This window comes from Paramisgurnus dabryanus, chromosome 12, assembly GCF_030506205.2.
Source record: "Paramisgurnus dabryanus chromosome 12, PD_genome_1.1, whole genome shotgun sequence".
NCBI lineage: Eukaryota > Metazoa > Chordata > Actinopteri > Cypriniformes > Cobitidae > Paramisgurnus > Paramisgurnus dabryanus.
The window spans coordinates 16,466,072-16,492,484 of NC_133348.1; the positions used below are offsets into that span (position 1 = coordinate 16,466,072).

Consider the following 26,413-nt stretch of genomic DNA (forward strand, 5'->3'; position numbering starts at 1 on the left):
TGAGTCCTTGAAAGTTTTTGAAAATATACATTCATAGATAAAGGTCATTGAAAGTGCTTGAATCTATTTTATGCAAAAAGTTTTCTGGAAAAAATCCATATTATTCCCTGTGTAGTGTAGGATAATATCATAAAAATTCTAGACATTAAGCAAACGTGCTAAACTGTTCGCTTTAATGCTTATTATATCTTATGTATGCGAATGTTGATTCACACCAAAATGCTTTTTTGCATAGTTGTGTTTGACACATGAAAACGTCTCGGGTTACGTATGTAACTGTTGTTCCCTGAGCAGGGAACGAGACGCTGCGTCTCCCTTGCCATACTCCTGCGTCCCTGTAAAGCCGTCTTTGGCAATATTTCAGATAGCGATATACTTCCTTGCTCCCGCATCACCCTGTCTTTGTCGTTAAGCCTCACTATTGGTTGAATTTGATATACACATTCAGATGCACTTACTCCTGGAGGCGTCCCCTGGGTCACCGCAGTGATGCAGCGCAAGTTCCCTCAAAAGGGAACTGTAACAATGTATCTTAAAAGGTAACACGATGTAACCTTGCTCTCACTTAAATGTGTCCCAACATTTAGTCCTTGAATTTGAGGGTCTTGGACCTGGAAAGTTCTTGAAAGGTCCTTGAATTTGAAGTTTACTAAGGTGTGGGAACCCTGAAGCTGTTGATATAATAGCGATTGTATATTTTGAGCATCATTTATATGGGTGTTTCTGATCAGCATGCCTGTCAGTAGGCCATCATTTCAAAGAGTCCGATACTAACAGCTGCTTTAGGCCTACACATCAACACAATAGATCTTGTTAACACACATTTTATCACTCTGACAGCTTATTGTCACATTAGTAATGACAGTAGTAGTATATACCTTGACTAATGAGATATAGAAAGTTGTATACCAAAGTAGTGCTTATATGATGTGATTTTTTAAAATACTGTTTATATTGTAACTTAATGTTTGTGTTTGTTTGTAAATTGTTTTTTCCCTCTTTTTTTTTTTTTTTGAAATTGACCAATAATGAACTTTAACTACTACTACTACTACTACTATATATTTATCATTTGTTAATATTCTAGAAAAAGACGTTTTCTCATCTTTAATGTCATTTTTAACTATTAACTCACATTTGCTACATACGTTTATGTAATTAAACACAACAACCATCAAAACACTTTTAGAAGCAGATATCTGGCTCAGCATGACATGGCTTATGTAGGGTCACGTCACTAACAGGTTGATAAACAAACCATTGTTCCCAATGTTTAAAAGCATTTGGGGCTAACAGTTGCCACACTTTGAGTGCAGCTGTCTTAAACAGGCAAATCCTGTGTCCCCTACGTGTCCTTTTAAGGAAAGAGGGCCCTGTTAAAGTGCTTGTGTTGGTTTCCTTCTTTGTCTGACCACTGCTGTAGACCACCGGGTCGCCAACAAAAAATAGATAACAACCCAATAAATATTAGGCCTACATCAGAAAACAACTCTTTAATAGCTTTTTGGGAACACCCAGATCTGAAAAGATGACATATCCAGTAACATTATTAGTTTAATGACTACACATTTGTCACAGAATTAGACACATAGTACATAAAAGTAACTAAATTGCAATCCAAAGAATTAGCAATGACCTCACGTCAATAACAGGTTTCTAGACAGCATCATCATAGCTATAATAAGATGCCACAGTACACGGGAATCCTAACGGATTGTGTTCTGTAGATGTCTTTGAGCCTAGTGTGAAAAAATACCTAATAATAGCACATCCGATAGTCCCGCTTGAACATTACGGTGATGAAAAATGCTAACACATAATCCAGCTTTGGCACTGCCAACCGAAGGGTTTTTAAGGAAACCCCAGGAATCTGAACGTTAAAGGGATAGTTCACCCAAAAAATAAAAAAGATGTATTTAATTATTTAATTACTCTAAATTTGTTGTTGTTTTCCAGAACCACTGACTTCCATAATATTTTGTATTATAGTTTTTCGATGATGCTCCTGTTTCCTGGTTGATTACAAATATTTTTGTTGTTTTTCAGCAAAACAAAGTAATTTATACAGGTTCAGAACAACACGAGGGTGAGTAAATAATGACATTTTTTTTTGGTGAACTATCCCTTTAAGAAGATAACTAAATATTATCACACTGATATCACAATCTTTTCCAGTCATCCATTAGCTTTGACGATCACAAATAGAACAGTATCTGTTCTTCTCCAAGCCGATAAAACGTTAGATAACACGGCGAGACAGTAGGCATTTTCATTTCTAATATCAAATGGTCAACTTCATTTTAATAAGATGTTGAAAAAAACCAAATCATTAACATAAAAGACTAAATGTTTTGTACTATAGCTCATTTGGTAGAGCATTGCATAAGCAGCGCAAAGGTTGTGGGTTCCATCCCAGGGAACACACACATACTCATAAAAATGTCTACGTTGTCTCTTTGAAATTAAAGCATCTCCGAAACGCATCATTGTAAATGTAAACCAATCAATTGTATTACACTCCAAACCATACACATCACAACACCCAAGGCTATTTCGAGTAAAATTGCTCAGTTTCCTCACAGTGTCCAGTCAGAGCGATAAAGGGGGAGAAGGTGACAAATAAGGAATTGGAGCCAAGCAGTCAGCACTGATGTGCAAGCCGGAGCACCTGTCACTCACCATGACCCTAAAAGGAAAGAAATGAGCCAATCAGAAAACAGCAGTCCTGGACAGCAGTTGCAGAGGAGGGACACGGGCCCTTCCTAACACCCCATACCTCTCAGCTGTCTGAAATACTTTGAGTCCAATCACATACCAAAGAGACAAAGGTGCCATTACTCAGGTCTGGGTCATGAATGTGACCCCACACATCTAGTGTCGTATCCGATACCTTCTGATTCCTTGTGTAGTCGAAAATAAGTTTATGGGTATACTGTTCGGTCAAAGATCATGGATACTCTGGGAATTGTTATTTCCTGGCATTCCTATTGGTGCATGTGATACATAAAACCTGCACTGGGATATTTTCAGTGTTGGGTCAAAAAGGGATAAACCCAAGAGTTGGGTTAAATGAACCTAAAACAGCATTTTTGATTGAACAACAAAGCAAAGGTTCCCTTTTGATCCACAACACTGGTTTAAAAAAATAACCTGGTATTTTATAGAGTATACTATTTTAAAATGTTTAATTTATGTACTCACTATATTCCTTATTCGCATGTGTGTTGAGTTTAACAATAGCATGATTTAATACAGAAAGGGTTAAGATAACGTTTACTTATCATTAGCTACATCCACAGAAAACTAGGTTGGTCTTTGTAAAGGTCATCACGTTTCCTGAACATCCATTCATCAAATAATAGACCTGATTTCATTTAGCTTACCACCCAACTTGTCTGTAAAATTCAGATCAATGGCAACACTTCTGTTTATTTTGGCACCAAAGAGGAACTATCACCTCCTAAGAAACATCTGTCCATTTTAGTAATAAACTTACTATGGGCCATTTTCTAGCAGTTCTTATTTGGTGTTGTGTGAATGCCTGAGCCCGCCCCTGAACCCCAGCGACCCCCCTAACTCGAACCCTATCATATTTAAGGGGCATCCCTGTCCCATGCCCTTCATCCCAGTGGAAACTCCAGTCTTGTGCTACAACTCGGTGAGTGTTTGCTTCTACATTTATCTTTGAGGACTACGGCAAGGAAGGAAATTTGAAAAGGAGCCCGGTATTAGGATACGTGACTTTATGAGAAGGAACTTTCATTTGGGATTGAAGTTTGGGTTATTGATTCAGATGAAGGATAGTTGGTTTAGATACCGCATGCGGCCTCTAACCGAAACTCAGCATATAGTTGGCTGTTCTTCTTTGTGAAGCGATTGTATTTGTAGCTGTATCTAGTGAAATGTTAGTTTAGATAAGTAAGTCTAGTAAAGGTGTAACTTGTTTTTGTAGCTCAGCACTGCGTTTGAGATTCTCAGAGAGCACACAAACGTATAAAATGTATAGCTTGAAAGTACTGCTTAGGATATGTTCATAAATGTAATATAAATGTAATTGATTGACAGCTCTGAAGTGTTTGATGTTGCTTGGATTATTATGGCCCTGACTAGGTTTAATAGGATCACACTGGGATGCATTTATTAAGGCATTCCTCAACAGATGTAATGAAGTGGCACATGTTGTCAGCAGATCCCTTACAGTTTCGCAGACAGCTGAGGGAACGAGCGCTGCGTCCTGCTGGCATTTGTCATCAGGCAACTGTGAAATAGCTGCAGATAAGACACTTGGTCAGAGCTTTCATTAGGAATGACAAGAGCTGATGCCTAAAATAGTTTGCCGTGTCCCTCTCGGCCCTTAATCACCGCATGTGTCAGCGCAGGCTTTTATGCAGAGTTGGTGAAAGTGTGTTGATCATTTTAAGCACTGAAGCGTAGGCCTTAAGGGTTAATTCTATTAAATGTAACCACGTAAAGGTGTGTGCATTAATGTGCCGAATTGAATGTTTAGGACCACCTACACCAAACCAATCATGTGTGACGACGATGAAACTACCGCCCTCGTGTGCGACAACGGTTCAGGTTTGGTCAAGGCTGGATTCGCCGGTGATGATGCTCCCCGTGCTGTCTTTCCCTCTATCGTTGGCAGACCCCGTCACCAGGTAAGCCAAAACACTACACATATTGCAACTTTTTATTTGTAAAAATCTATGAAATTATTAATAATTCATGTTTGAAAGGTCACATACGTGACCCTGTCTGTGAAATCCAGGCTAAAGTCTCATAATCTAATTACAGTATGGATTACGAAATATTTATTTTAGTTTAAAGTATTAAAGGCATCAAGGTTATATTTTTTACAGATTGGATTTTATGTAGAAAACAGTGAATCCCAAAAATGAACTAAAAATAGCCAAACAACATGATTCAGGCTAACAAAATGAAAGTGATTCTCACATTTTTAACCCTTATCATAACCATGACTGTTTTTCCCGCAGGGTGTGATGGTGGGTATGGGTCAGAAGGACAGCTACGTCGGAGATGAGGCTCAGAGCAAGAGGGGTATCCTCACTCTTAAATACCCCATCGAGCACGGCATCATCACCAACTGGGATGACATGGAGAAGGTAGCAATAATTTTTTTTAATGATAATAAAAAATAACAATGGAAACACACAACCCACAAAACTAACTGCAATAGATTTTGTTCCTATAAGTTTAGTTCATCCAAAACTACATTCTGTCCGAAGATTCACTATATAAATGTTTTATAGATCTGGCACCACACTTTCTACAACGAGTTGCGCGTTGCCCCTGAGGAGCATCCCACCCTGCTCACTGAAGCCCCTCTTAACCCCAAAGCCAACAGGGAGAAGATGACACAGGTGAGCGGACCGAAATGCTTTGGTGCTTGTTTAAGGTTACTGGTGGGGCTAAAACTGACTATTTATTCTTGTTGCAGATCATGTTTGAGACCTTCAACGTTCCTGCCATGTACGTTGCCATTCAGGCTGTGCTGTCCCTGTACGCCTCTGGCCGTACCACCGGTCAGTATCTCTTAAAACATAATACAAAGGCATTAATTTCTTTCTATGTGGCTTTATATCTGCATATGTGAGATATTTAACATATATTTGTCTTTGCATTACAGGTATTGTGCTGGATTCTGGTGATGGTGTGACCCACAATGTCCCAATCTATGAGGGTTATGCTCTTCCTCACGCCATTATGCGTTTGGATCTGGCCGGTCGTGACCTGACTGACTACCTTATGAAGATCTTGACCGAGCGTGGTTACTCTTTTGTGACCACAGGTGAGCGCTCGATCAATAGTTCTACTTAAAAATTCGTTCACCTTTAGTTTAGTGCATTTTCTGTTTAACACAAAAATGACCTTTTCCCCCCTTTAGCCGAGCGTGAGATTGTGCGTGACATTAAAGAGAAGCTGTGCTACGTCGCTTTGGACTTTGAGAACGAGATGGCCACCGCTGCCTCTTCCTCCTCCCTGGAGAAATCCTACGAGTTGCCCGACGGACAGGTCATCACCATTGGCAATGAGCGTTTCCGCTGCCCCGAGACCCTCTTCCAGCCCTCTTTCATTGGTATGTTTTAATTTCATTCATTTCTTAGGACGTCACAATAAAGATTTGACCTAAATGGCGCGTCAGCCCTCGTGTTACATAGTCGGCAGATTACATAGTGATGCATTCACTAAAGTGATTTTTCTTACGGCACCTGACAGGAATGGAGTCTGCTGGTATCCATGAGACTGCCTACAACAGCATTATGAAGTGCGACATTGACATCCGTAAGGACTTGTACGCCAACAATGTCCTTTCCGGTGGTACCACCATGTACCCTGGTATTGCTGACCGTATGCAGAAGGAGATCACTGCTCTCGCCCCTAGCACAATGAAAATTAAGGTAAACTGCAAACTGAATGAATAAAACGTTGTTTTATTACTACAGTCCTATGGTTTAACTGAACTCCTCTGTGCTCTCTAGATCATTGCTCCCCCTGAGCGTAAGTACTCTGTTTGGATTGGCGGCTCCATCCTGGCTTCCCTGTCCACCTTTCAGCAGATGTGGATCAGCAAGCAGGAGTATGATGAGGCAGGCCCCTCCATTGTCCACAGGAAGTGCTTCTAAACTTTTATTAACCAAGCTACCCGTCCGTCTGAGTTTGTACTGTGCCTTTTGCTGTATATACATTGTACCGTTGTAATAAAAGTTGTGACGTGCTCTCACTGTGTTGTCTTTGAGTATTTCTTGTTGTTTGAAGACTGATGTTTTAAAACTTCACATATAACAGGCAGGAATATATTTACAGAAGCTGATGATGGAATGCTGATCTTTCTTACAGAAAATCAATACATAAGCTTATAGTGCACTATATATAGAGTGCTGAAGGGATGACGGAATTTTGTACGCCAATCCTGGAAGTTAGCGGGACACTGTTCCCTCACTAAAAGCCCATTCAATTTTCCCATAGACTTTTGGATTATTGCAATAAGCTCTGTGTTTAACAAAAGTTTATGACACTTGCACATTTTGTCCAACAAGATAATCTTCACATGATGAAAATTCTTATTGTGTTCATTTGTGAAGATTAACATGTAAGTGTCATAAACTTTTGTCAAACAAAGAGCTTATTTTTTGGCGATAATCCAAAAGTCTATGGGAAAAATGAATGTGCTTTTTAGTATAGGAAACCGGTGTCGCACTACTTGGTTGGCCTACAAAAAAATGTCATCCCTGATGGGTGAAGTAAAATACACAATAACCTACAGAAACAGTTCATGAAAACAGACTACCAGTGAAATCTTTGGATTGTGTATATAAAATGTATTTATATTTTGTCCATTATAAGTGTTAATGCTGTTTTTTGTTTATATTACAATGACAGAAGCACAAAACACCCACACGAAAAAATACAATAATACACTATAGCATTTACAATAGTAAACCGTTTAGACGCTTTCATCAGACGCACGTGCGCTGACGCGATACACATCTGGGCTGCGTTCAGCCCCGACAAAACGTTGCACAACGTTTATTAAACTGAAACGGTGATGCATTGAACACCCTGTTGTGATGACGCAAGAGTTGCAACTACGGTAGCTGAGAGGCCATTCTTTGTGTTCTTTTTTAAATGTTTCTAAAGCCTGATGAAATCGTTATAAATGTGTGTTTAATACTGTAAAATACCCTCGATGTTACAATCACTGACCTTGCTGTCCAAAATGAAAGACAACATTCCAACTTGAACCCATTGAGAGAGCTGTCTCTTTACTATCGCGTGGTTTTATACATCTTGCCGCTGATTGGGCCGACATTTCTGACACACCCACCAAACAAGAGAAAACGCTTCTAAAACCTGTTGCATTCCGTTGCACACCGTTTCCAGGAAACATGTCGTTCAACCCGGAAACCGTAGCAAAACGTTGCGCACCGGTGTGAGATTGAACATGCCCCTGGACCCGAGCTTTACTTCCGGTTTCGTTTTTTTTAATGGTCTGACTAGTTGCTAAACTGATCTCTTGAACAAATGCTTTGTGGAAAAATAACAAATGTTTTGGTTTCCTAGGTAATCTATGTGTTTTTTTAAACTACGTTTAAAGAACTTCATTGTTATTTATTCTTAACGGAGTTTACCGGAAGTTACGTGCGGACCACAACAGCCGCTTGTTTATGTTGTTACTGCTGAAAACGTCTATAATTGTGTAATTACTATAGTAAACTATAATTGTGTAGTATATATAGACAAACTGTAGTAAATACTGTAGTATCCCATAAGGCAAAAATATAATTTAAAATATTTTCAAAATATACAAAAAATGACCAAACTTTTGATTTGCTGAAATATATTCTGGAATATGTTTACAAAAATCTATTTTTCACCGATATATTTTTTTTAAATATTTTGAAATACATTTTAAAGCATTAAAAAATATCTATCCCTCCATATTTTAATTCAATAAAATATTTTCATTTCGCATTGAAATTGTTTTTAATGTTACGAACCTATAAACATAACAGTTTTAAAAAGGTTAAAATTAAATATATTTTCAATTTCAAAAATATACTTTATAAGATTAACCTGAACTTAAGCATATATTTCAAATATATTTTGGCAAAGAATACATTTTTTGCCATATGGGATGTCAAATTAGAAATGTATTTGCTTGCCCTTGAAATACATTTTAATATATATGTTGATCTATGTAGTTAAAACTAAATATATTTCCATCCAAATTCAAAAATGTATTCAATTGAGCTTTACTTTTTACTAAATGTATTTAGTAAAAATACATTTATCTTTATCTTTTATTAGAAGTTTTATTACACTTTCCTATAGTAGATATTAAACTACACTCTATTATTTATCACTCTATATCTATTATTATTTTTTCATGTGGCCTTGCCTGCATTAAACAATGACAACGCAGCTCACTGTAATTAGCATGCAGTTTTTTATAGGATGTTGATTGTTAAATGTTTATCTAGCAACATATGCTTATCGTCTGACAGAAAATACACAAACATGTTTTAGCAGTGTCACACTACGTCAACCAATGGTAATTTGTAGGTGAAAATGATTCGGCTGCTTAGCAACAGAGCAAATGATGCGTGGAGGAGGAAAGCATCTCTGTTGAGCCCGACACAGCTTCTCTTTCAATCCATATTACATGGTAAGATATCTATATGTTTTTTACTTCATTAGATTTTAAGTTAATATGCCATAGCACACTTGTTTTAGCTTTACCGATACGCGAATAAGATAACGAATTTCTAATGAAGGCACTTTCAAATATTGGCCTATGGAGCTTGTTTACTTGTGACGTAAACAAACAGCGATGTTTTTATTATCTTTGAGCGGTTATGCCGCATGATTTTAAATTTTTCAACAGGGAGCACATCAAATAGATTAAACAACGCGTGCGGGTTTTATTATAGTCTATCTAAACCGCCACCTTTTCCTTTCCATGTTTGCTGTTTATCTGGTGTACTAGTAAACGTCAGCGATGGGTTCGGCTCGCAAACTGACACACACGGTTCTTATGATTGTCGTGATCGGCGTGTTGGCCGTGGTTTCTGGCCACAGTCCACGCACGGTGGATCAGGTGTCGGAGGCTGATATCCAGCGCCTGCTGCACGGTGTGATGGAGCAGCTGGGTATCGCAAGGCCCAGGGTCGAGTATCCTGCGCACCAGGCCACCAACATAGTGGGTCCTCTTAGCATCCAAGGTATGAGAAAATATTGCATTCTTTCTAATGTTTTTAGAAACATAAATGAAATTTAAGTTTAGTAAAAGTTTTTCTGTATGGTAAAAATACAATAGACCAAAATAAAGGAAAGCATCAGCATAAAGTAATTTAATAATAATAAACGTTATTATAATTATATCATACTTTTTTATAAATAATTATTATTTAAATTATTGTAATTCAGTGTTTTTCTGAAAATAACCTTGATATCTTTAAAATATTAACTGAGTAAGACCACGTCAAAGATTGAAATCAATGTGAAATCAAACTTTGTTTATTCTAATCTCATTTTTATTTTTTTTAGATTTTAAATAATCTGTTCCAATCTGCTTACTTTTAACTATAGAAAAAATAGCATAATAATGTATTTTCCATTATTATCTAAACACATATCTAACTTTTTAAAGATGTGATATTGGTCACGCTCATCAAAATAACAAGCAAATTTTATATTTCTCTGAGCTAAAGGACTACTTTCTTTATATTTATTATTGTTCACTTTGTCCACTAGGTGGTGCCCACGAGGGACTTCAACATCTTGGACCATATGGGAACATCCCTAACATTGTTGCAGAGTTAACTGGAGACAATGTTCCCAAAGACTTCAGTGAGGACCATGGTTACCCCGACCCCCCAAATCCTTGCCCTCTTGGAAAAACTGGTAAGCAAGAGTGCAACTGGCAGAATCCACAAATATACATTGCTACAATTGATTAAATAGCACATTAAAAAAAAATTCTGGTCCAAGCTAGCTTAAAGAAAAAAATAGATTAAAGAAGTTTATCAAGTTCCCCAAAATGAATAACTATGCACACAGCTGCAAAACTAAACCTCAAACATTCTTTGAGAATAAGGAGTTCATCTTTCTCAGTTGTAAAAGTGTAATAATATTTTTCTAGCTGTTGATGGATGTTTAGAGAATTCGCCAGACACTGCGGAGTTCAGTCGGGAGTTCCAGAAACATCAGCACCTATTTGATCCAGAGCATGACTATCCTGCCTTAGCAAAATGGGTGAGTTTACACTTGGCATAGCAAGAGAATGGGATGCCCATAATTTGAAAATAAATCCTTCTTCAATGAAATTCACATTAAATATATTATTCAGTAAGTAAATAATTATATATTGTTATTTTAATTAAATCAATGGTCAAATAATTCTATATATTAAAAGTAAACATATTGCTGTGCATTAAGCTCTATTTACTTTTTTGGGTACTTAGTCTATATTATAGTTTATAATACATTCTGTAAAACAAATCTGTAGAGGACTGTACTAATAATTTCTTATATCTTTTTAGAACAAAGAGCGGTTGTATGAAAAACTGAAGGGTGGGCCCAAAAGAAGAAAAAGGGTATGTTGTCAACATACCTAGAAATAATGTCCTGTGCTCTTTTTTGGCATGTGAATAATAAGATAGACCACTGTTACTTTAACTTGTATTTTTATGTCACAAGACCTGCTACTGACTCTATTTCAGAGTGCAAATCCATATCTGATGGGACAGAGGCTGGATAATGTTGTGGCTAAGAAATCAGTGCCACATTTCCCAGAGGAAGATGAAGTTGAAACTGTTACAAGCAGTATCAAAACCTGAACATTATGTTGTTCATTAATCTGTATTATAATAAATGACATACAGTATCACAGTAAAGATAATATGTGCAACATTTAATTAATCTGATTATTAACACAGCAGGAAATGGTGATTGTAAAAAAATCTATTGGCAGAGTTTATTGTTCATTTTAAATTAAAAATGATATATACGTTCATGTGCACATTTTGTAATGTGTTTTTATTGTTGAGTTTCATCAATTTTCACATCCATATATATTATGAAGGGACTCTCCCTCTCGAGGCAATGGAACATCCCCAAAATGCTGTGAATGATCTTAGGTTGAGAGGAGGAGTGGACCTCCCCTTGTATTCTAACCCATTCTCTTAAATGACAGAGCTCAGACCCTTCATACCTTATTTTGACACTGAGGGATCTAGATCAATAGGATCAACTTATATACATTGAAGTTTATTTGACATCTAGCTACTGTCCATGTGAAGAAATAGGAACAATTATTAATCTGAGGTAAGTCTGCTTGATAATTATGTTATGTTTTAAAACCTTTAACAGGAAACTTTTATAATCTAATAAAATCTTTAACAATGGAAAAAACAAATTAGATACAATTAAATGAAATTTTGTTACGTAGGAAATAGCAAAAATTAAACTATACCACATAATCTGTATGAAGACCAACTGGTGTTAGTTAAAATTAAGGTTAATTAATGAGTATAACATCTTGAAATTAACGTAATTCTTGTTTCTAAATGTCAAAGGATGACTAAAGACGCGTTTGCTGTCACTGTCGTGGTATTGTGGCTGCTCAGCACTCCAGCTAGGAGCAGAGAAACCTGGGGATTTCAAGGCGCCATTCCTCACCCAAATAAATACAACCCAAACGACTCGGAACAGTCACCGCAGACACCGCAGACCAGTTTCAGGGGAATGGGACCGCCTTCAGTCGGGGACGAGGTGCTGGACTCTAGCCAGGAGGCTCTATACGTAACGGAGCGCCGGTATCTGAAACTCGACTGGTGTAAGACTCAGCCGCTGAAACAGATCATTAAAGAGGACGGCTGTCAGCCACGCACCATCATCAACCGCTTCTGTTATGGCCAATGTAACTCATTCTACATCCCGCGACACGTTTATCAGGAAGAAGACAACGCATTCGAGTCGTGCTCGGTGTGCAAGCCCAAAACTTACACGACCGTCTCTTACACCCTCTATTGTCCAGGACAGATCCCCAGTACCAGGAGAAAGCGCGTGCGGCGGGTGAAACAGTGCCGCTGTACCGCCGTGGACTTGGATTGAGCGTGCTGACGTCATTGCTTAACGTCCGTGCGGTTAAATAAAAGTTACGGTTCTCTTAATTTCTATCGTTTAAATTATAAAGCAGGAGCATTTTATCCACATGAAAAAAACACTGTAGTATATTTTAGTATTTACTATAGTAAACTGTAATTCGGTACAAAAATCCTAATTTTTAAAGTTTAATCAACTTGAATGTACAATTCATTTCAACTTTCTTGAGTGAGAAGTTGCTATAAATTATAAAAATACAGTTGAATTAGCTTAAGTTATAGTAATTTACTAACTCTTTACTAGTCAAGAAAGTTGAAATGAATTGTAAATTCAAGTTGTATTTAAACTTGTATTTAAATAAAAATATTAATGCAAAAATGATTTTTTTACAGTGTAGATGGTTGTGAATCTTATAGTGAATATTTGCTACTATATTTAATAATTCATGCTAATGCTATATAATACTAAAGTTCACATGAACAGGTGTAGCAATTACTATAATATTTTACAGTATACAATATACCACAGTTACTATATACGGAATACCATAGTATACTATAGTACAGTCATGTTAAAGATCCCTTTTCAATAGTTATTTCATTAAAGATGGTTCTTAATGTCCTGAAGAATTGCATTTTATGCAATTAAATGCAGTCTGTAAAGCTTAGAATCTGCAATTTTATATTTTAGAGATGCAGCTTTTTAAAAACCCATGATAAGTTATAATACTATAAGAATAGTGACATTAAAACATGTCTACATTATTCTCCACTGTGTGGAGCAAGATTTGCACATTGCTTATTATAACTCTTACTCAACCTATTGTTTAAGGAATTGAGTCCAGTGCGTTTTATCCTGGTTTTATAAAACGTTTATTTTATATGTTGCAAACAGAAACATCTTTAGAAAAACAATGTTTTGAAATAAAATGACTTGTGAAGAAGCAACCTATCTATAATCAATCAAAATTGTGATGTTTATTAAGATAAAACTAAATGTAATGTTCTATTATTTGTGTTACCATTGGAACTTGACTTTTTATGTTTTGTATATTCTATAATGATTTAATGTTGCCACAAAGATACCCAACTTTGTTACTCAATATGGAAAATAAAGTTATTACTTTTGTAAAGGCGAATGATTAAATAGTTTTTTTTACATGTGTGAGCCCTTAATTGTTTAGACTGGTATAGATCCAAGTTTGAGTTTACTTTTGGATATTAGGTTGTCATGTTTGTAATTTTGAACAACATCAGTACATTTCATTTTTTAACCGTAATAAAACAATATTTTGTTTATAAATAATTGTTTGTTTATAAATGACACAGAACCCCAATACAGTCTGGAGGGAAAGTGTTGCACAAGCAGGTGTCATTCCTACCAAATGATGCGACAGAGCAGGCTGGAGGTTTCAGATATAAATGTATCTGGCCCTTTTTGGAAACCCTTTTGAGTGTTAGCTCCTGGACAGACTCGCTTCTTTCAGAAGCAGTTTCTTTTTCTGTCATCAAAACAAAAACATGTATAATCACAATGATGGTTTTTTAGAAAACAATATGCTGTTTAACAAAATACGGGCGTCAAAATGGTTGTCAATTATAAATCTGCCACAAACATATGTCAGAAAGGATGATGAAAGCAGACTCTTACCAGTCCGTTTTCATGGGCGCTTCTGGTCTCAATCTTCTTCTCTGCTGTGATGTTGCGCACAGACTGTTGGGCCTCTTTGAGTCTAAAGTCAAGAAAAGCACAGACTGAATAACAGTGAGAGCTCTTTTTGTTTTTCTGAAGGCTGAATTCAATCAAAATTTTTACGTTCGAATTCGACTAAAACAATAACTGGATATGACAATGTTTTCTGACTTCAATCAACATGGACATCATCTACGTGCACCACACACACGCAGTGTTCTGCATTGAACGCTAGACATATAACTGATGTTGACAGAGTTTGCTGTAAGCGTGTTGCTAAACAAACAGCAGAGATAAAATGAAACTTAAAACTAAACAGAACACAAAAATTAGGTAAAAAATGTATTTTAAATTACTCTAAACTACATTATTGTTTAGTATTAATTGGAATATAAGTTTATGTTCAAAGTCAATGTTGATTATTATTATTTATAATCAATATTTTGGTTGTTTTGATCTGTTTCTGTTGGCTAAAGAAGTTGTGAAGTGGGAAATAAATACATTACATGGTAAACATGGCACTGTAAAATCTTACCTCTGTTTTGATATTGTCTTGTTCTCTCTGTCCCATCTGATCTTGAAATCATTACAGAATTCAAACCAAAGTGTAAAAATACTGCCAGGCACAACCTCTTTCTCACCAGAACGTGGCTTTAGACCAAAGTACTCAGCCAGGTAACAGAAGCTGAGGTATGAAAGACATAAAGATGATGTAAAGGCACCAAGTTTGCTTAAAAGAATAGTCCATTTTCTTAAAAGAAAAATCCAGATAATTTACTCACCACCATGTCATCCGAAATGTTGATGTCTTTCTTTGTTCAGTCGAGAAAAAATTATGTTTTTTGAGGAAAACATTGCAGGATTTTTCTCATTTTAATGGACTTTAATAGAGCTCAACATTTAATACTTAACACTTAACAGTTTTTTTCAACAGAGTTTCAAAGGACTATAAACGATTCCAAACGAAGCATAAGGGTCTTATCTAGCGAAACGATTGTCATTTTTGACAAGAAAAATAAAAAATATGCACTTTTAAACCACAACTTCTCGTCTAGAAACGGTCGTGATGCGGCAGCGTGACCCCACGCAATACGTCATGACGTCAAGAGGTCACAGAGGACGAACGCGAAACTCCGCCCCAGTGTTTACAAGTGTGTTGAAAGAGGACCGTTCCTACATTGTTGTATGTCAACTGATACTAATTAATGTCTTTGTGTCAGTTTATTGTTTACAATGGTCCGCAAATGTGCGTTTTATATATGTAACACGTGACCTCCCTATGTCACTACGCATTTACGTTAGGTCGCGCTGGACCGGACCTAGACGAAAAGTTGTGGTTTAAAAGTGCATATTTTTTATTTTTCTTGTCAAAAATGACAATCGTTCCGCTAGATAAGACCCTTATGCCTCGTTTGGGATCGTTTAGAGTCCTTTGAAACTCCGTTGAAAAAAACTGTTAAGTGTTGAGTTAAGTATTAAATGTTGGGCTCTATTAAAGTCCATTAAAATGAGAAAAATCCTGCAATGTTTTCCTCAAAAAACATAATTTCTTGTCGACTGAACAAAGAAAGAAATCAACATTTTGGATGACATGGTGGTGAGTAAATTATCTGGATTTTTCTTTTAAGAAAATGGAATATTCCTTTAACAATGTTTTTAATAATCTAAACAAGGGTGATGCACTTTTACCTTTTACGTGCTGATGTCACTTGGTTTTCTATTGCAATTACTTCATTTTTTGCTGCAAAATAAAATTATATAAAATATGTGTATTAACAAAAACCTATATACCAATAAAAACACTGCATTTATTTTGTATTGTAGACCATATTCATCCTCATAATCAGTACTGAATGTGTATAGTAGTTAAGTTTGTGCTCTGTGAGTCAAACTACCAATAGTGCCAATTCATAACTTTTCTCCCAGGGCCTGTAAAACACTAGTGTTTCTCCTTTACTACGAAGTCTCCTTCATTGCAAAAGTCTCCCTGATTCCTATCTCTGTCTGCATTCTGAACCTGACTGGCTATCTTGTACAGGTAGGGAGTCACAGACACTTATCAGGTCCCCAAAAGGGCACATCACAGATTTTCTTCATGACTGCAGGATATGTGCTTTCTTATCTATGTAGCAAAAACAATCAAATTATTGTAGTAGGAAGAATGCAAAAGAAAAGCTTTGTTTTAAACACAGACGTTTGGTATTTGATGCTTTATACATAAACTAGCGACAGAAAACACTTTTGCTTACATTAGCTTGTCCAGCCCAGAACTAAACCATCATATTTGAATAAGAGATCAGATGATGAATTTGGGCTAATCTTCCTCATCATTGCTTACCATTAGCAATAAAACCATCCATTTTCTCCTTGAAGGGATGCATGTGCTCTTGGGATGAGTTGGTACACACAGATAGGAATTCTTTCTCACAAACTGCAGAAAAAGGTGAAAAAATAACTGGGTTAGATTAATGGTCTTTGAACAGAGGCAAAGCCAGTCCTTAGAAAATCACGTTTACACGAACTTTAAAACAATATTTCATCCAAAAATAAACAATCCTATTTTTCTGTTAGTTCTCCATCAGCACTTACATTTTATGAAGCTAGCATTACAAAGCCACTGATTCATTACAGTCACATACATGCTATTTGCAGATGCTTTCTTACCAAGGCAACGAATAACAAAGTGTACATGTTACAATGATGGCAATCACAGACCTCCAAAGTCTAGAAGAACCTCACAACAACTGCAAATATAGTGCATTTCTAGTTATATACTTGTACAAAGCCAGGATGATACTGTACACTGTTGATAAAGATGAATCTCTAAGGTCATGCTTAAACTTGTTTGTAGAAACAAAGGAAGAACAAAAAAAAAACACACCATCAAAACAATATGAAGTCAAAGTTCTTCTTGGTTGGTATGGAGTGATATGAACCATGATCTTAGGGTTGTTTATTAATGAAGTGCTGGCAATATGAAAGCATTTTTGAAGCTATGCTATTACTAATGTTTGTGCATCACAAAGAGGGGTGTGCATAACAAGTGTGCAATTAAAGCAAAAAAAAAAAAAAAACCTGGGTAAAAATATTACTTATACATGTTCCTTTGTCAATAAGATTTCAAAATGTGAATGCCATTAAATTGCTAAATATGTATATACACACAAAATGCTGGGTTATTTCAGCCCATCATTGGGTCAGAAAGGGTCGAGCCCAGCTGTTGGGTTAAATTAACACAGAAAATGTTTATATTTGACCCAACCCAAGGGGCACGAAAATGACCCAGCATTATTTACAGTTTATATAAGCAGTTTAATAGTCATTCACATTTTAAAATCTTAATGACAAGGAAAGATTTATAAGTAATATTTTTACCCTGGTGTTAAAGGCGGAGTGAAGGATCTCTGAAAGCCAATGTTGACATTTGAAATCACCTAAAAAAACACGCCCCTAACGCAATAGAATCTGGACCTTCTTTTGATAGACCTGCCCCACACATACGCAACGCAGGCAACGAGGTCGGTTATGGTGCTTTTCCATTGCAAAGTACCCCACGGTTTGGTTTGGGTCAGGTCGGGTTGGGTCAGCTCACCTCACTTTGTCTTGGTTAGCTTTTCCATCGAGTTTAGTATCACTTCGTAGTGGGAGGGATTATAGGCGTGTCGTTATATTTGCGTTGCCTACTTCTGTGACATCATACAAGTGAGAGCGTCGTTGTACATTCCCATACATTCATTTATTTATGACCACAAATAGATGTTTGCACATCGCGTTTATCACTACCTCTGTCTCACATGACAGTTTCTGTACAAACACCCGTGGCATCAGTCAAGCCTCATTTAAGTTGCATTTAAGCATACATGCGGAGGAACACGTCGCGAATGTGCCGCCACAAACTGCAAGTCTGGAAAAAAACGGTTATGGTCCTGATTCTTAATCTGTGGATGTTTTTCATAGCTAAAAGAGAGTTTGGGAACTTATAGCAATGCAGAAATAACAACAGGTTTACTCGAGACAGTGCAAGCTAGCATGAAGGTAAAGCTTATCTTTTACATTAAAGTGGTGACGCTGGTAGTGATGATTCTCTCAGACCAATCAGTGATCTACAGCAGTGGTTCCCAACCTTTTTTGCCCTAAGTACCCCCACAGCCCTATCAGTAAGGCTCAAGTACCCCTTCATCGAAACTAAACTTGTGTTTTAAAGACAAATAATTAGTAATATTTATTCATTTTAAACATTAAAGTAAAAAGCACTGACTGATGAAGCATGTTTATTTCAACAAACCACTATCATTGCGATCAGTGTTTGCATTTTATCAGCTCATTTGCATTTTAAAAGACACACAAAAACAGCACATTTTGCTCAGCCCTACAAAATGGCAATTTTGACATGCTATAATTAATTTTCTGTAGGGTGATTTGAGATAAAACTTCACATATGGACTCTGGGAACGCCAAAGACTTATTTTAAAAATTAAAAAATTTCATCATATGACCCCTTTAAGGGCCAGATTTACTAACAGCTTGCGCAAACCATCATTTTGGCGTTAAATAACGACTGAACTTACTAAAGACACGCAGTAGATATTTAGCTCTGAAAAGGTGTTATTTTTGCGAACTTATTGCATTTGCATTTGTGGAAGTTTTCCTTTTAGAAGCAACATTAATGCGAGGAGAGTATTAAATTTTGCCAGAGGAACATACTTTAAAAAATATATTTAGTTTGCCAAGCCATGCTATGTTTAATTTGCTGGAGAAAAGAGGAGGAGAAGTCACGAGAAGTCGTCAAATCAGGTATTTCAAAACTTTTACCGTTCATCTTTCGTCCTCCGGTTCTTACTTTCACTTAGCTGGAATTTCACACTCCGCAGTCCGCAATTTCATTGCGATGTCCTGCCGAGTTCTCTTATTTGCGACCGTGTACTAATTTGCGCTGCTCTAATAGATTGCAATGGTCATTATAGAAATGTGCTTATGTCATTATTGTGCCTGTGTATTTTATTTGCGCCTTTGTAGTAAATCACACGCAAATTATCCACTCCGGCGCTGATTTGGAATTGAGCTCTCACGTCCTTTTTAGTAAATGCCCTAAATTTACTAAAATCTCAATTTAAGTTACTGATAATTAAAGTGTGCAAATAAGTAAAATTATTCTGTTAAAATATAAAGAGAAACAAAATGTGTTAAGACATTCTCTATAAATACAAAAGACATCATACGGGACAATATATGTTAGCCAAAAACAATGCAAACGTTTTTTGCATAATTTGAAAATGCAATGGCAGCGGGAATGAATATTATAGCATTATTAGAACATTATTTATAGTTAATAAACTTTGTGTCTTTAGAAACTATTCAGGTTCATTGAAAATAGTCAGATCTGTCTTGAGTTGGACATCGCTATTGCGTTTTGGATCGTGCAGCGCATTTACTCTTGACGGCTAATTATATTAATGATAAAATTAAAATTACAAAGTTGTCCTTTTCACAATGCTTTCCTCACAAAAATCAATCTTAGGTAAATGACTGGACAAACAAAAGACATTTTTATTAAAAGTAAATGAGATCAAAGCAAAATGTAAATCTTTTCGCGTACCCCCTGGAAACTCTTCACGTACCCCCTGGGGTACGCGTACCCCCGGTTGGGAATCACTGATCTACAGTGTTTACGCGCCACGTTTTGGTACCAACTCGGGCTGGTTTTGGAACCCCGACGGAGGTTGTACTAAAAAAAGTATCTGTACTACGTACTGCACCCAGTGGAGAAGCCCCCAAAAATAAGCTGACCCGACCCAAACCAAACCGTGGGGTACTATGCAACGGAAAAGTGCCATTAGTAGACACGCCTCTTACTGCTGATTGGCTACAAGTGTGTTTTGGTACTCGGCCTGACTCCCTTTTCCAAAGTGTTTTTCAAAAATCATGCACCCTGCCTTTAATAAATAAATAAACAAACAAATAAATAAATAAATACCAGATGCAAAAGCCACTAAATGCCACCTCCATCAAAAATTAGATAATGATGTTGACTATATGCTCTCGGTACATATTATACTTTCATCAAATACATTCACTCTAAATCTGCTTAATCCCATCCTCAGGTCATTCAGAAATACCAGTTTGTTGATTCTGCTAAAATATATTGCTCTTCATATATGCTCATACATTGCAAAGAAATGCTTGCTTTGCCTGATGATTGGTGAATGGTAAATATCATCAGGTGGTATTTCAAAGAGCTGTTGTCCAAGTAGCATACAAATTGAATAAGCCGAGATCTATAGTAGCAATGCTTAGAGATCAACAGTTTGTGGCTGCATGTGCTTTAGACGGACCAGAACAATTGGTATGAAGTTATGGAGGAAGATATAAGTTAGGACAAACTTCCATTTGAGAAGCCACACAACTATGTGTAAGTGCACAATAAATAACTAATAGTGACATCAAGCCTCTAACACATACAAGAGCTGCATAGACATTCCTCTTAAATGTTTTGTGTAAAATAGCTGAAAAGTATTTCATGGAAGGGAGTTATTGTTGAGCTGCATTAAGGTCAGTGGTTTCCAAATTTAACATCATGTCAACAGCGCCGATTTATTCTGAACCCTATAAAAATGTTCGATTTTTTAATTATAATATGACATGCATGTACCATAGATCAATTAGGAAAGTCAAACCTTCTGTTAGCAAGAAGTACATAAACACAATACCTCCACCTGTGGCATAGTCAAAGGTCATCATATTGTTTGGATGCACCTCTGATAGCATCCTTAGATAGCCACTGTACCACCCGTGGACCTAAGCAGTGCTGTTTGTTCAACGCCAGCCCCCTGTCCAATCGTAGGATCAGAGGAGCCAGTCTCCAGGCCCAGTCATAATACACCCTGATGGGAAGCTAGGACGCTTGGACACACTCCATCTGCATCTCACTCGAGATAAAGTTACACACACTACTGTTTTCATTGAGCATTGTGTAAACTGTGAAGACGACTGGCAGTGTTTAGACATCTACTCTGTATAGCAAATCTAAACAAATTATTGATTAAAACTAAAATAGTCCAAGATGAAATTGATTTGGTTCATATACAGTATTGTGCAATCGTCTTAATGGTCTTAGGCCTTGTTGTTTTAGCAAAGTTTTAATGACATCCATATTTTTATTCGCTCTCTTTATTAAGATGGAAACAGAAATTCTAGGAAATATGCACAAATCAAAACAAAATGGCTGCTTCTGGCAAATGTCAGTATTTAGTGTGACCTCTCTTGGCACTAAGCACATATTGAACTCTTATGAGGAGACTGAAGTCCTGGAATTCATTTGATTAGAATTAAAAATTAGGGTTTAGTTTAATTTAGGTTTAAGAGAACCTGCAGGTTTCTGCTATTGCTTAAGCGCAAGTAAAAGTCACATTAAATCCGTCACACTTAATTTTTTCATTTTCTAATAAAGAACCTGAGAAATAATTATATAATGCTCACTATACCATTGCAAAAACAACAAATCTTATGGTGGCATGTTGGCCTAAGACTTTACTATCTATCCAACAGATTTTTATTTGGCAACATCCACTAAGGTAGTCAAACTCAAATCGTGACTTTATTCAGGTCTTCTCAACTATTCATTGTGGCGAGCCAAACCACAGCTGCAACGATTACAAAGAGATCAGAAAGATGTCTCAAAGCAAACCATGGAGACTACAATCATAAGATGTACTTTAGAATTTGTCTATAAAAAGTCATTTCACGGGGACATTCCCATTTGTGGAAGCACGCTGTGACTAATTTTTGCACCAGCGCAAAATTCACAGAAACACGGTCACCTCGATCATCCAAACCTTCAGTGGGACCCCGAGCAACATACCCAAAACAACTGAACAAAAAGAGTCATGAGGGGAGTTCAAACGGCAAGAAAAGGGAGAGAGTGATGGGCCAGATTTGGGAGTCTCCCCGTCGCCCGATAAGAAAGGCTTGTTGAAAGGTAAAGAATACAATCTTTGACACACATCTGTAAGGCCACACTGAACTCTAACTGATACAGTGTAGCGGGAGAACAGCATCTGTGCATCTACCTCGAGATAAAGCCCATCCCATCGGCGATAAACTGCTCTTCTCTCAGATTACATAAGCGCCAAAGCACTGAAGATTTTCGGCCTTACGACAACATAAGCAACAAAGCTGGGGAACACACAATGCCAAAAGCATCTGATGGGCAGGATTAAAGTCATATCTAAAAGGCGCCAAGTCACACAGACTCCGCTTCGTCTCCAACATCTGTACGTGCACACAAATACGCAAATATATGGTGGAAAGTATACACAGGTATATTCTACCTGATCTAATGTGGTTTAATAATGAATTGTTGCTAACAGATGCAATAAAATCTCCTGTGAAGCCAAGCCATGGTGACTGACTCTAGTCCGCATGACTCACTGTGGTTAAGTTACAGTTGGCGGACGGAGGCTCGTAGCCATCCGGCCATCCAAACCCATCTAATCTGGCTTCATCTGATGGTGTAGTAAATCATTGCACAGTTAAAGTGTTTTTCAACCCTTGAGAGAGATTTTGGTAATTCCTACCTGCCAAGTCCCTGCTTAACTTTCTTAAATCCTTGGAGAGGTCTTCAAACTTCACTTGGGAGGCCAGAAACACATCTTGAGGTTCAGGCAAAGGAAAGATGATGTTTTCTGTCCCAGCGTTCTGAATAAGATTGTAAACAAGTTGGATCACTTACATAGATCTGATGTCCCACATGAGAAGAACAACATAAAGCAGTATGGACACCAATGATGGTCATACTGGTTTATGATGTAGAGCTGGGTTGGTTTATAGGTCCCATTCTTTCTGTGCTTTGAAGCTTTGATTGGGTTTACAGTGCGCAATATAACATGTGTTCATGTTTCACGTGTAAAAAAACACAGTATTTTTCACACAATTGACTTATCTGTATAGCACTGTTTTCACTGTCCTCAAAACAGGCTGATGTCTTCCTTGTTCTATAAAGTCCATCCTTATGAAATACCTATCGTGTAGTTTGTTTAGCGTGTTGTGATTCTATAGCAGCTTAGCTTGCCGTTAGGGTGGCCATTCGTGCCAGTTCCGCCGGACACGTCCCGAACATGTTTTCGGGTTTGTTCTCCGGAAGTCGCGTTGCTCGACCGCATATATGTCATCAAGGTTCCCACATTTCAGTTAAAACACATTAGAAAATTAAGATTTATTTATTTTTTGACATACAATCATTGTAGTTTCATTCTTACCTTGAAATGTAACGGTTGCTTTTTTTAAAATTAAACCCGAAATATTAAACATTGATGACGTATGTGGTCGACTTACGCACTTCCGGAGAACGAACCCGAAAACATGTTCGGGACGTGTCCGGCGGAACTGGCACGAATGGCCACCCTACTTGCCGTTAGCTTAGCTTGCCGTTAGCTTAGCTGGCAACTGATGAATTCCTGTGGGCGGAGTTTAGTCAAAAAACTGTTCTACTGACGTCATTAAAGCAGGAAGTAGAGGACTGTAGTCCAAACCGGCCGTTCGCTGTAGGCTTTGAAAGTCGAATTCTGTTAAAGAAAATATATCGCCTGGCAGTGAACTTTGAGGTTTATCATTTTACAGGTATTATTTATGCCATTATAGCAACATTAAACACTAACTAGGGTTTAAAAAATTGAATCAGAAAGAATGTGACCTTTAACTGGACTATCATTTTGTTTACCATCAAACCTAGGTAGTGAAGCTGGTAAATAAAATTTCTGGTGGGGTCACCAACACAGTTCACAATTTAAGTTGGTCTTTTCTACTAGGGTTTGATCACTTATGAAGGTTTACTTTATGTGCTTTACCTCATCAAAGTTGCGCAGATAGTAGGAAACAATGTAGTCCAACAGACTAATCTGATTATCCTGTGGATTCATAGAGAATTGCATTATAATATATTATAATAAAATGTTTAATGAAATGCACATAGTATATATATATTTGTTTTGAAGCTAGAGGTGTAAAACATTTGACCCTGCCTCTGAAAACCCAGCATGTTTTATACATAAAATCATACTACATAATGTAAACATAATATAACCTTGATATCTTTATTATTAACTTAGCAAGGCTGTGTCAAAGGTTGAAATCACAGTGAAATCTTTGATGCTCCTAATATGAGATTTCACAGATGAGGTCACAAATAAAAAGTCTAACGTATTGTATGTTTGTTAAACCATGTAAAGTAAAACTTTACCCTGCTCTTGACATCTTTAAGCTTGGGAAGAATCTCAAGCCCAAAGCCGTCCGCCTGACCTCGAACTCTGCTACCTCCGTTCATGTAGTTTCCAAGAGCAAGAATCAGCCCCATAATCTCCCTCACACCGTCCTCCTCCAACAGATGCTGCGACAGTTCAATGACAAATCAATGTTTATGTACTTGACAATGGAGAGAATGGAGACAAAGCAGGCCCTTTTCAAGCACTCAAGCAGATCTTATTGAACCAACGCCAAGTGCTTAAAGGGAAGGGAAGTGTTAAGAACGCCAGCATTTATATATTATCAAATGTTTGATAATATCTGAGGTCTGACCCTTTTGAAAGTGCTTTTGTACCTTGGAGACGCGCAGAATAATCTCAGCCTTGCGCTGTATGGAGGCAACGGCGTCTGTAAACTTCGACTGGAAAATGAAACAGTGAACACGACCGGAGAATTCAGGAATTTGGGAAAGTTCATACAGGAACCTGTTAGGGAAAATCAATAAAACTTTATATTGGAAATATACATCATTCACAAGGATAAGCATAAAATTAGTTTGTATACTATTAAAAGTGTATATAAGATGTTATTTGTTACTGGGTAAAATGGCAAAATATTATCTGGTTTGTTTCTGGAATATCTCACTGTTCAGGTTTGTCCAGTAGTTTGACTTGCTCCTCATCCGAGGTTTCGTAGTGTTTCTTAATCTTCTCCAACTCTTCAGGCTGAGCTCTCTAAGAGAAACAAAACAGATGAACACACGGGACAACTGTATATACACACATACACTCGAAAACAGATACCAAACTATAAATTATTCAGTTATGTTTGTAACTGGAACTACGAATAAAATATGATAATGTTAACAAGGAATGATAAATAAGCTTTGTTCGCAAAACACTTACGTTTTCATACATGGCTTCAATGGCATCCAGGTCAACCACTGCATTGTCCAGAGTTAATACAGCTGTATGAGGAAGACAAAAAGCTATATTAATAAGCATATCTTATCTTTTATCTTAATCTTTAGTTATACTACATCTTAGTATTTGTTGTTTGGCTCAATTCACTAAAATCATTGAAAACAGCTGCTCCTGTCTGACGCACTGGCTGTACACAGGAATGTTTACGGGAAGTTTATGCTATCTATTTTTAAACGAATATGACACAAGTTCATTTATCAAACATACAGCCAATTTACCCCTAATATGAATTGGTGCCAATCGCATTGCTGAAAGACTCTAAAAATATGCTGAAATTTTTTCTTGGCTTGTCTTTCCTTATCCAGACGGCACAAGTATGCATTCATTTTACGTGCCTGTTTATTGTTAGTGAAGATAAAATTAATCTGGACAGGCATATAGTTGAAATTAAACAAAAACAGAATCAGATGAGCTCCTTTTCTACACGTGTGTGGTTCTTCAATGTGGTTTACCTTGCTGAATGTCCTTCATCTCTAGGTGAAGACTTGAGATTAAGATGCCCACTGCTTGAGAGCGCTTACCATCCAGTAACTTAATAACCTAGAAAAGTTCAATAATTAACTCACTTAAGTCACTACACAGAGTTTATCTCAGCACAAGGGTTTACTTTTTGATGACAGGAACATTCTGTTCCTTATATAAATTAAAGGTCACAATGGCCTGGATTTACAGACAAGGCTTAGCTAGAGCCTTAAGCATTGTCTGTGAAACCGGGGAAATAAGTGTTAAACTGTATAAAATCGTTGTTTTATTCTTGTAACTAAGGCACCAATAAATACAACAGAACCGTGGAAAATCTCATCTTTCATCACAAAAGCTTCCTGCCAATATTAAAGGGGACATTTCACAAGACATTTTTAAGATGTTTAAGTGTC

At 37.0% G+C, this 26,413-nt stretch overlaps 4 protein-coding genes across 5 annotated transcripts in view; 3 read left to right on the forward strand and 1 right to left on the reverse strand.

Moving 5' to 3' along the window:
- Positions 1-1,475: 1,475 nt before the first annotated feature.
- The window catches only part of fmn1 (formin 1), a 35,375-nt gene continuing 10,437 nt past the window's right edge, over positions 1,476-26,413 (reverse strand). Inside the window, exons 6-18 of one of the 2 annotated variants that reach the window (XR_010528771.2) lie at positions 25,991-26,078; positions 25,461-25,522; positions 25,201-25,289; positions 24,911-25,040; positions 24,554-24,700; positions 24,162-24,221; positions 22,893-23,013; positions 16,658-16,750; positions 16,009-16,060; positions 14,855-15,004; positions 14,278-14,359; positions 14,009-14,128; positions 1,476-2,686 (exon numbers count right to left, since the gene is read on the reverse strand). Coding sequence is in view for 1 of the 2 variants with exons in the window: in XM_065256881.2 (XP_065112953.1) it covers positions 14,084-14,128; positions 14,278-14,359; positions 14,855-15,004; positions 16,009-16,060; positions 16,658-16,750; positions 22,893-23,013; positions 24,162-24,221; positions 24,554-24,700; positions 24,911-25,040; positions 25,201-25,289; positions 25,461-25,522; positions 25,991-26,078 (1,119 nt within the window). In the remaining variant the exon portion in view is untranslated. Of the gene's footprint in view, positions 2,687-13,083; positions 14,129-14,277; positions 14,360-14,854; positions 15,005-16,008; positions 16,061-16,657; positions 16,751-22,892; positions 23,014-24,161; positions 24,222-24,553; positions 24,701-24,910; positions 25,041-25,200; positions 25,290-25,460; positions 25,523-25,990; positions 26,079-26,413 lie in introns of those variants that run through there. The other variant, XM_065256881.2, reaches the window with a different exon arrangement.
- On the forward strand, positions 3,613-6,742 carry actc1a (actin alpha cardiac muscle 1a). Its single transcript, XM_065256883.1, has 9 exons — positions 3,613-3,658; positions 4,508-4,658; positions 4,995-5,123; positions 5,271-5,381; positions 5,459-5,543; positions 5,648-5,809; positions 5,906-6,097; positions 6,238-6,419; positions 6,501-6,742. Exons 2-9 carry the CDS (start codon positions 4,530-4,532, stop codon positions 6,642-6,644), a joined length of 1,134 nt encoding a protein of 377 aa, XP_065112955.1. The 5' UTR covers positions 3,613-3,658; positions 4,508-4,529; the 3' UTR covers positions 6,645-6,742.
- Positions 9,029-11,542, forward strand: scg5 (secretogranin V). The gene is made up of 6 exons (XM_065256884.1): positions 9,029-9,187; positions 9,509-9,743; positions 10,276-10,425; positions 10,664-10,776; positions 11,064-11,117; positions 11,244-11,542. Exons 2-6 carry the CDS (start codon positions 9,521-9,523, stop codon positions 11,358-11,360), a joined length of 657 nt encoding a protein of 218 aa, XP_065112956.1. The 5' UTR covers positions 9,029-9,187; positions 9,509-9,520; the 3' UTR covers positions 11,361-11,542.
- Positions 11,690-12,903, forward strand: grem1a (gremlin 1a, DAN family BMP antagonist). Its single transcript, XM_065255869.2, has 2 exons — positions 11,690-11,847; positions 12,099-12,903. The coding sequence occupies exon 2, from the start codon at positions 12,100-12,102 to the stop codon at positions 12,634-12,636; it is 537 nt and encodes a 178-aa protein (XP_065111941.2). The 5' UTR covers positions 11,690-11,847; position 12,099; the 3' UTR covers positions 12,637-12,903.

What these genes read in the sequence shown, in the direction of transcription:
- actc1a (XM_065256883.1), top strand. Translation starts at nt 4,530, where the DNA reads ATGTGTGACGACGATGAAACTACCGCCCTCGTGTGCGACAACGGTTCA. An exon ending in TTGGCAGACCCCGTCACCAG is followed by an intron (nt 4,659 to 4,994) that starts GTAAGCCAAAAC and finishes TTTTTCCCGCAG; the next exon opens with GGTGTGATGGTGGGTATGGG. An exon ending in ACAGGGAGAAGATGACACAG is followed by an intron (nt 5,382 to 5,458) that starts GTGAGCGGACCG and finishes TTCTTGTTGCAG; the next exon opens with ATCATGTTTGAGACCTTCAA.
- scg5 (XM_065256884.1), top strand. Translation starts at nt 9,521, where the DNA reads ATGGGTTCGGCTCGCAAACTGACACACACGGTTCTTATGATTGTCGTG. An exon ending in GGGTCCTCTTAGCATCCAAG is followed by an intron (nt 9,744 to 10,275) that starts GTATGAGAAAAT and finishes TTTGTCCACTAG; the next exon opens with GTGGTGCCCACGAGGGACTT. An exon ending in TTGCCCTCTTGGAAAAACTG is followed by an intron (nt 10,426 to 10,663) that starts GTAAGCAAGAGT and finishes ATATTTTTCTAG; the next exon opens with CTGTTGATGGATGTTTAGAG.
- grem1a (XM_065255869.2), top strand. Translation starts at nt 12,100, where the DNA reads ATGACTAAAGACGCGTTTGCTGTCACTGTCGTGGTATTGTGGCTGCTC.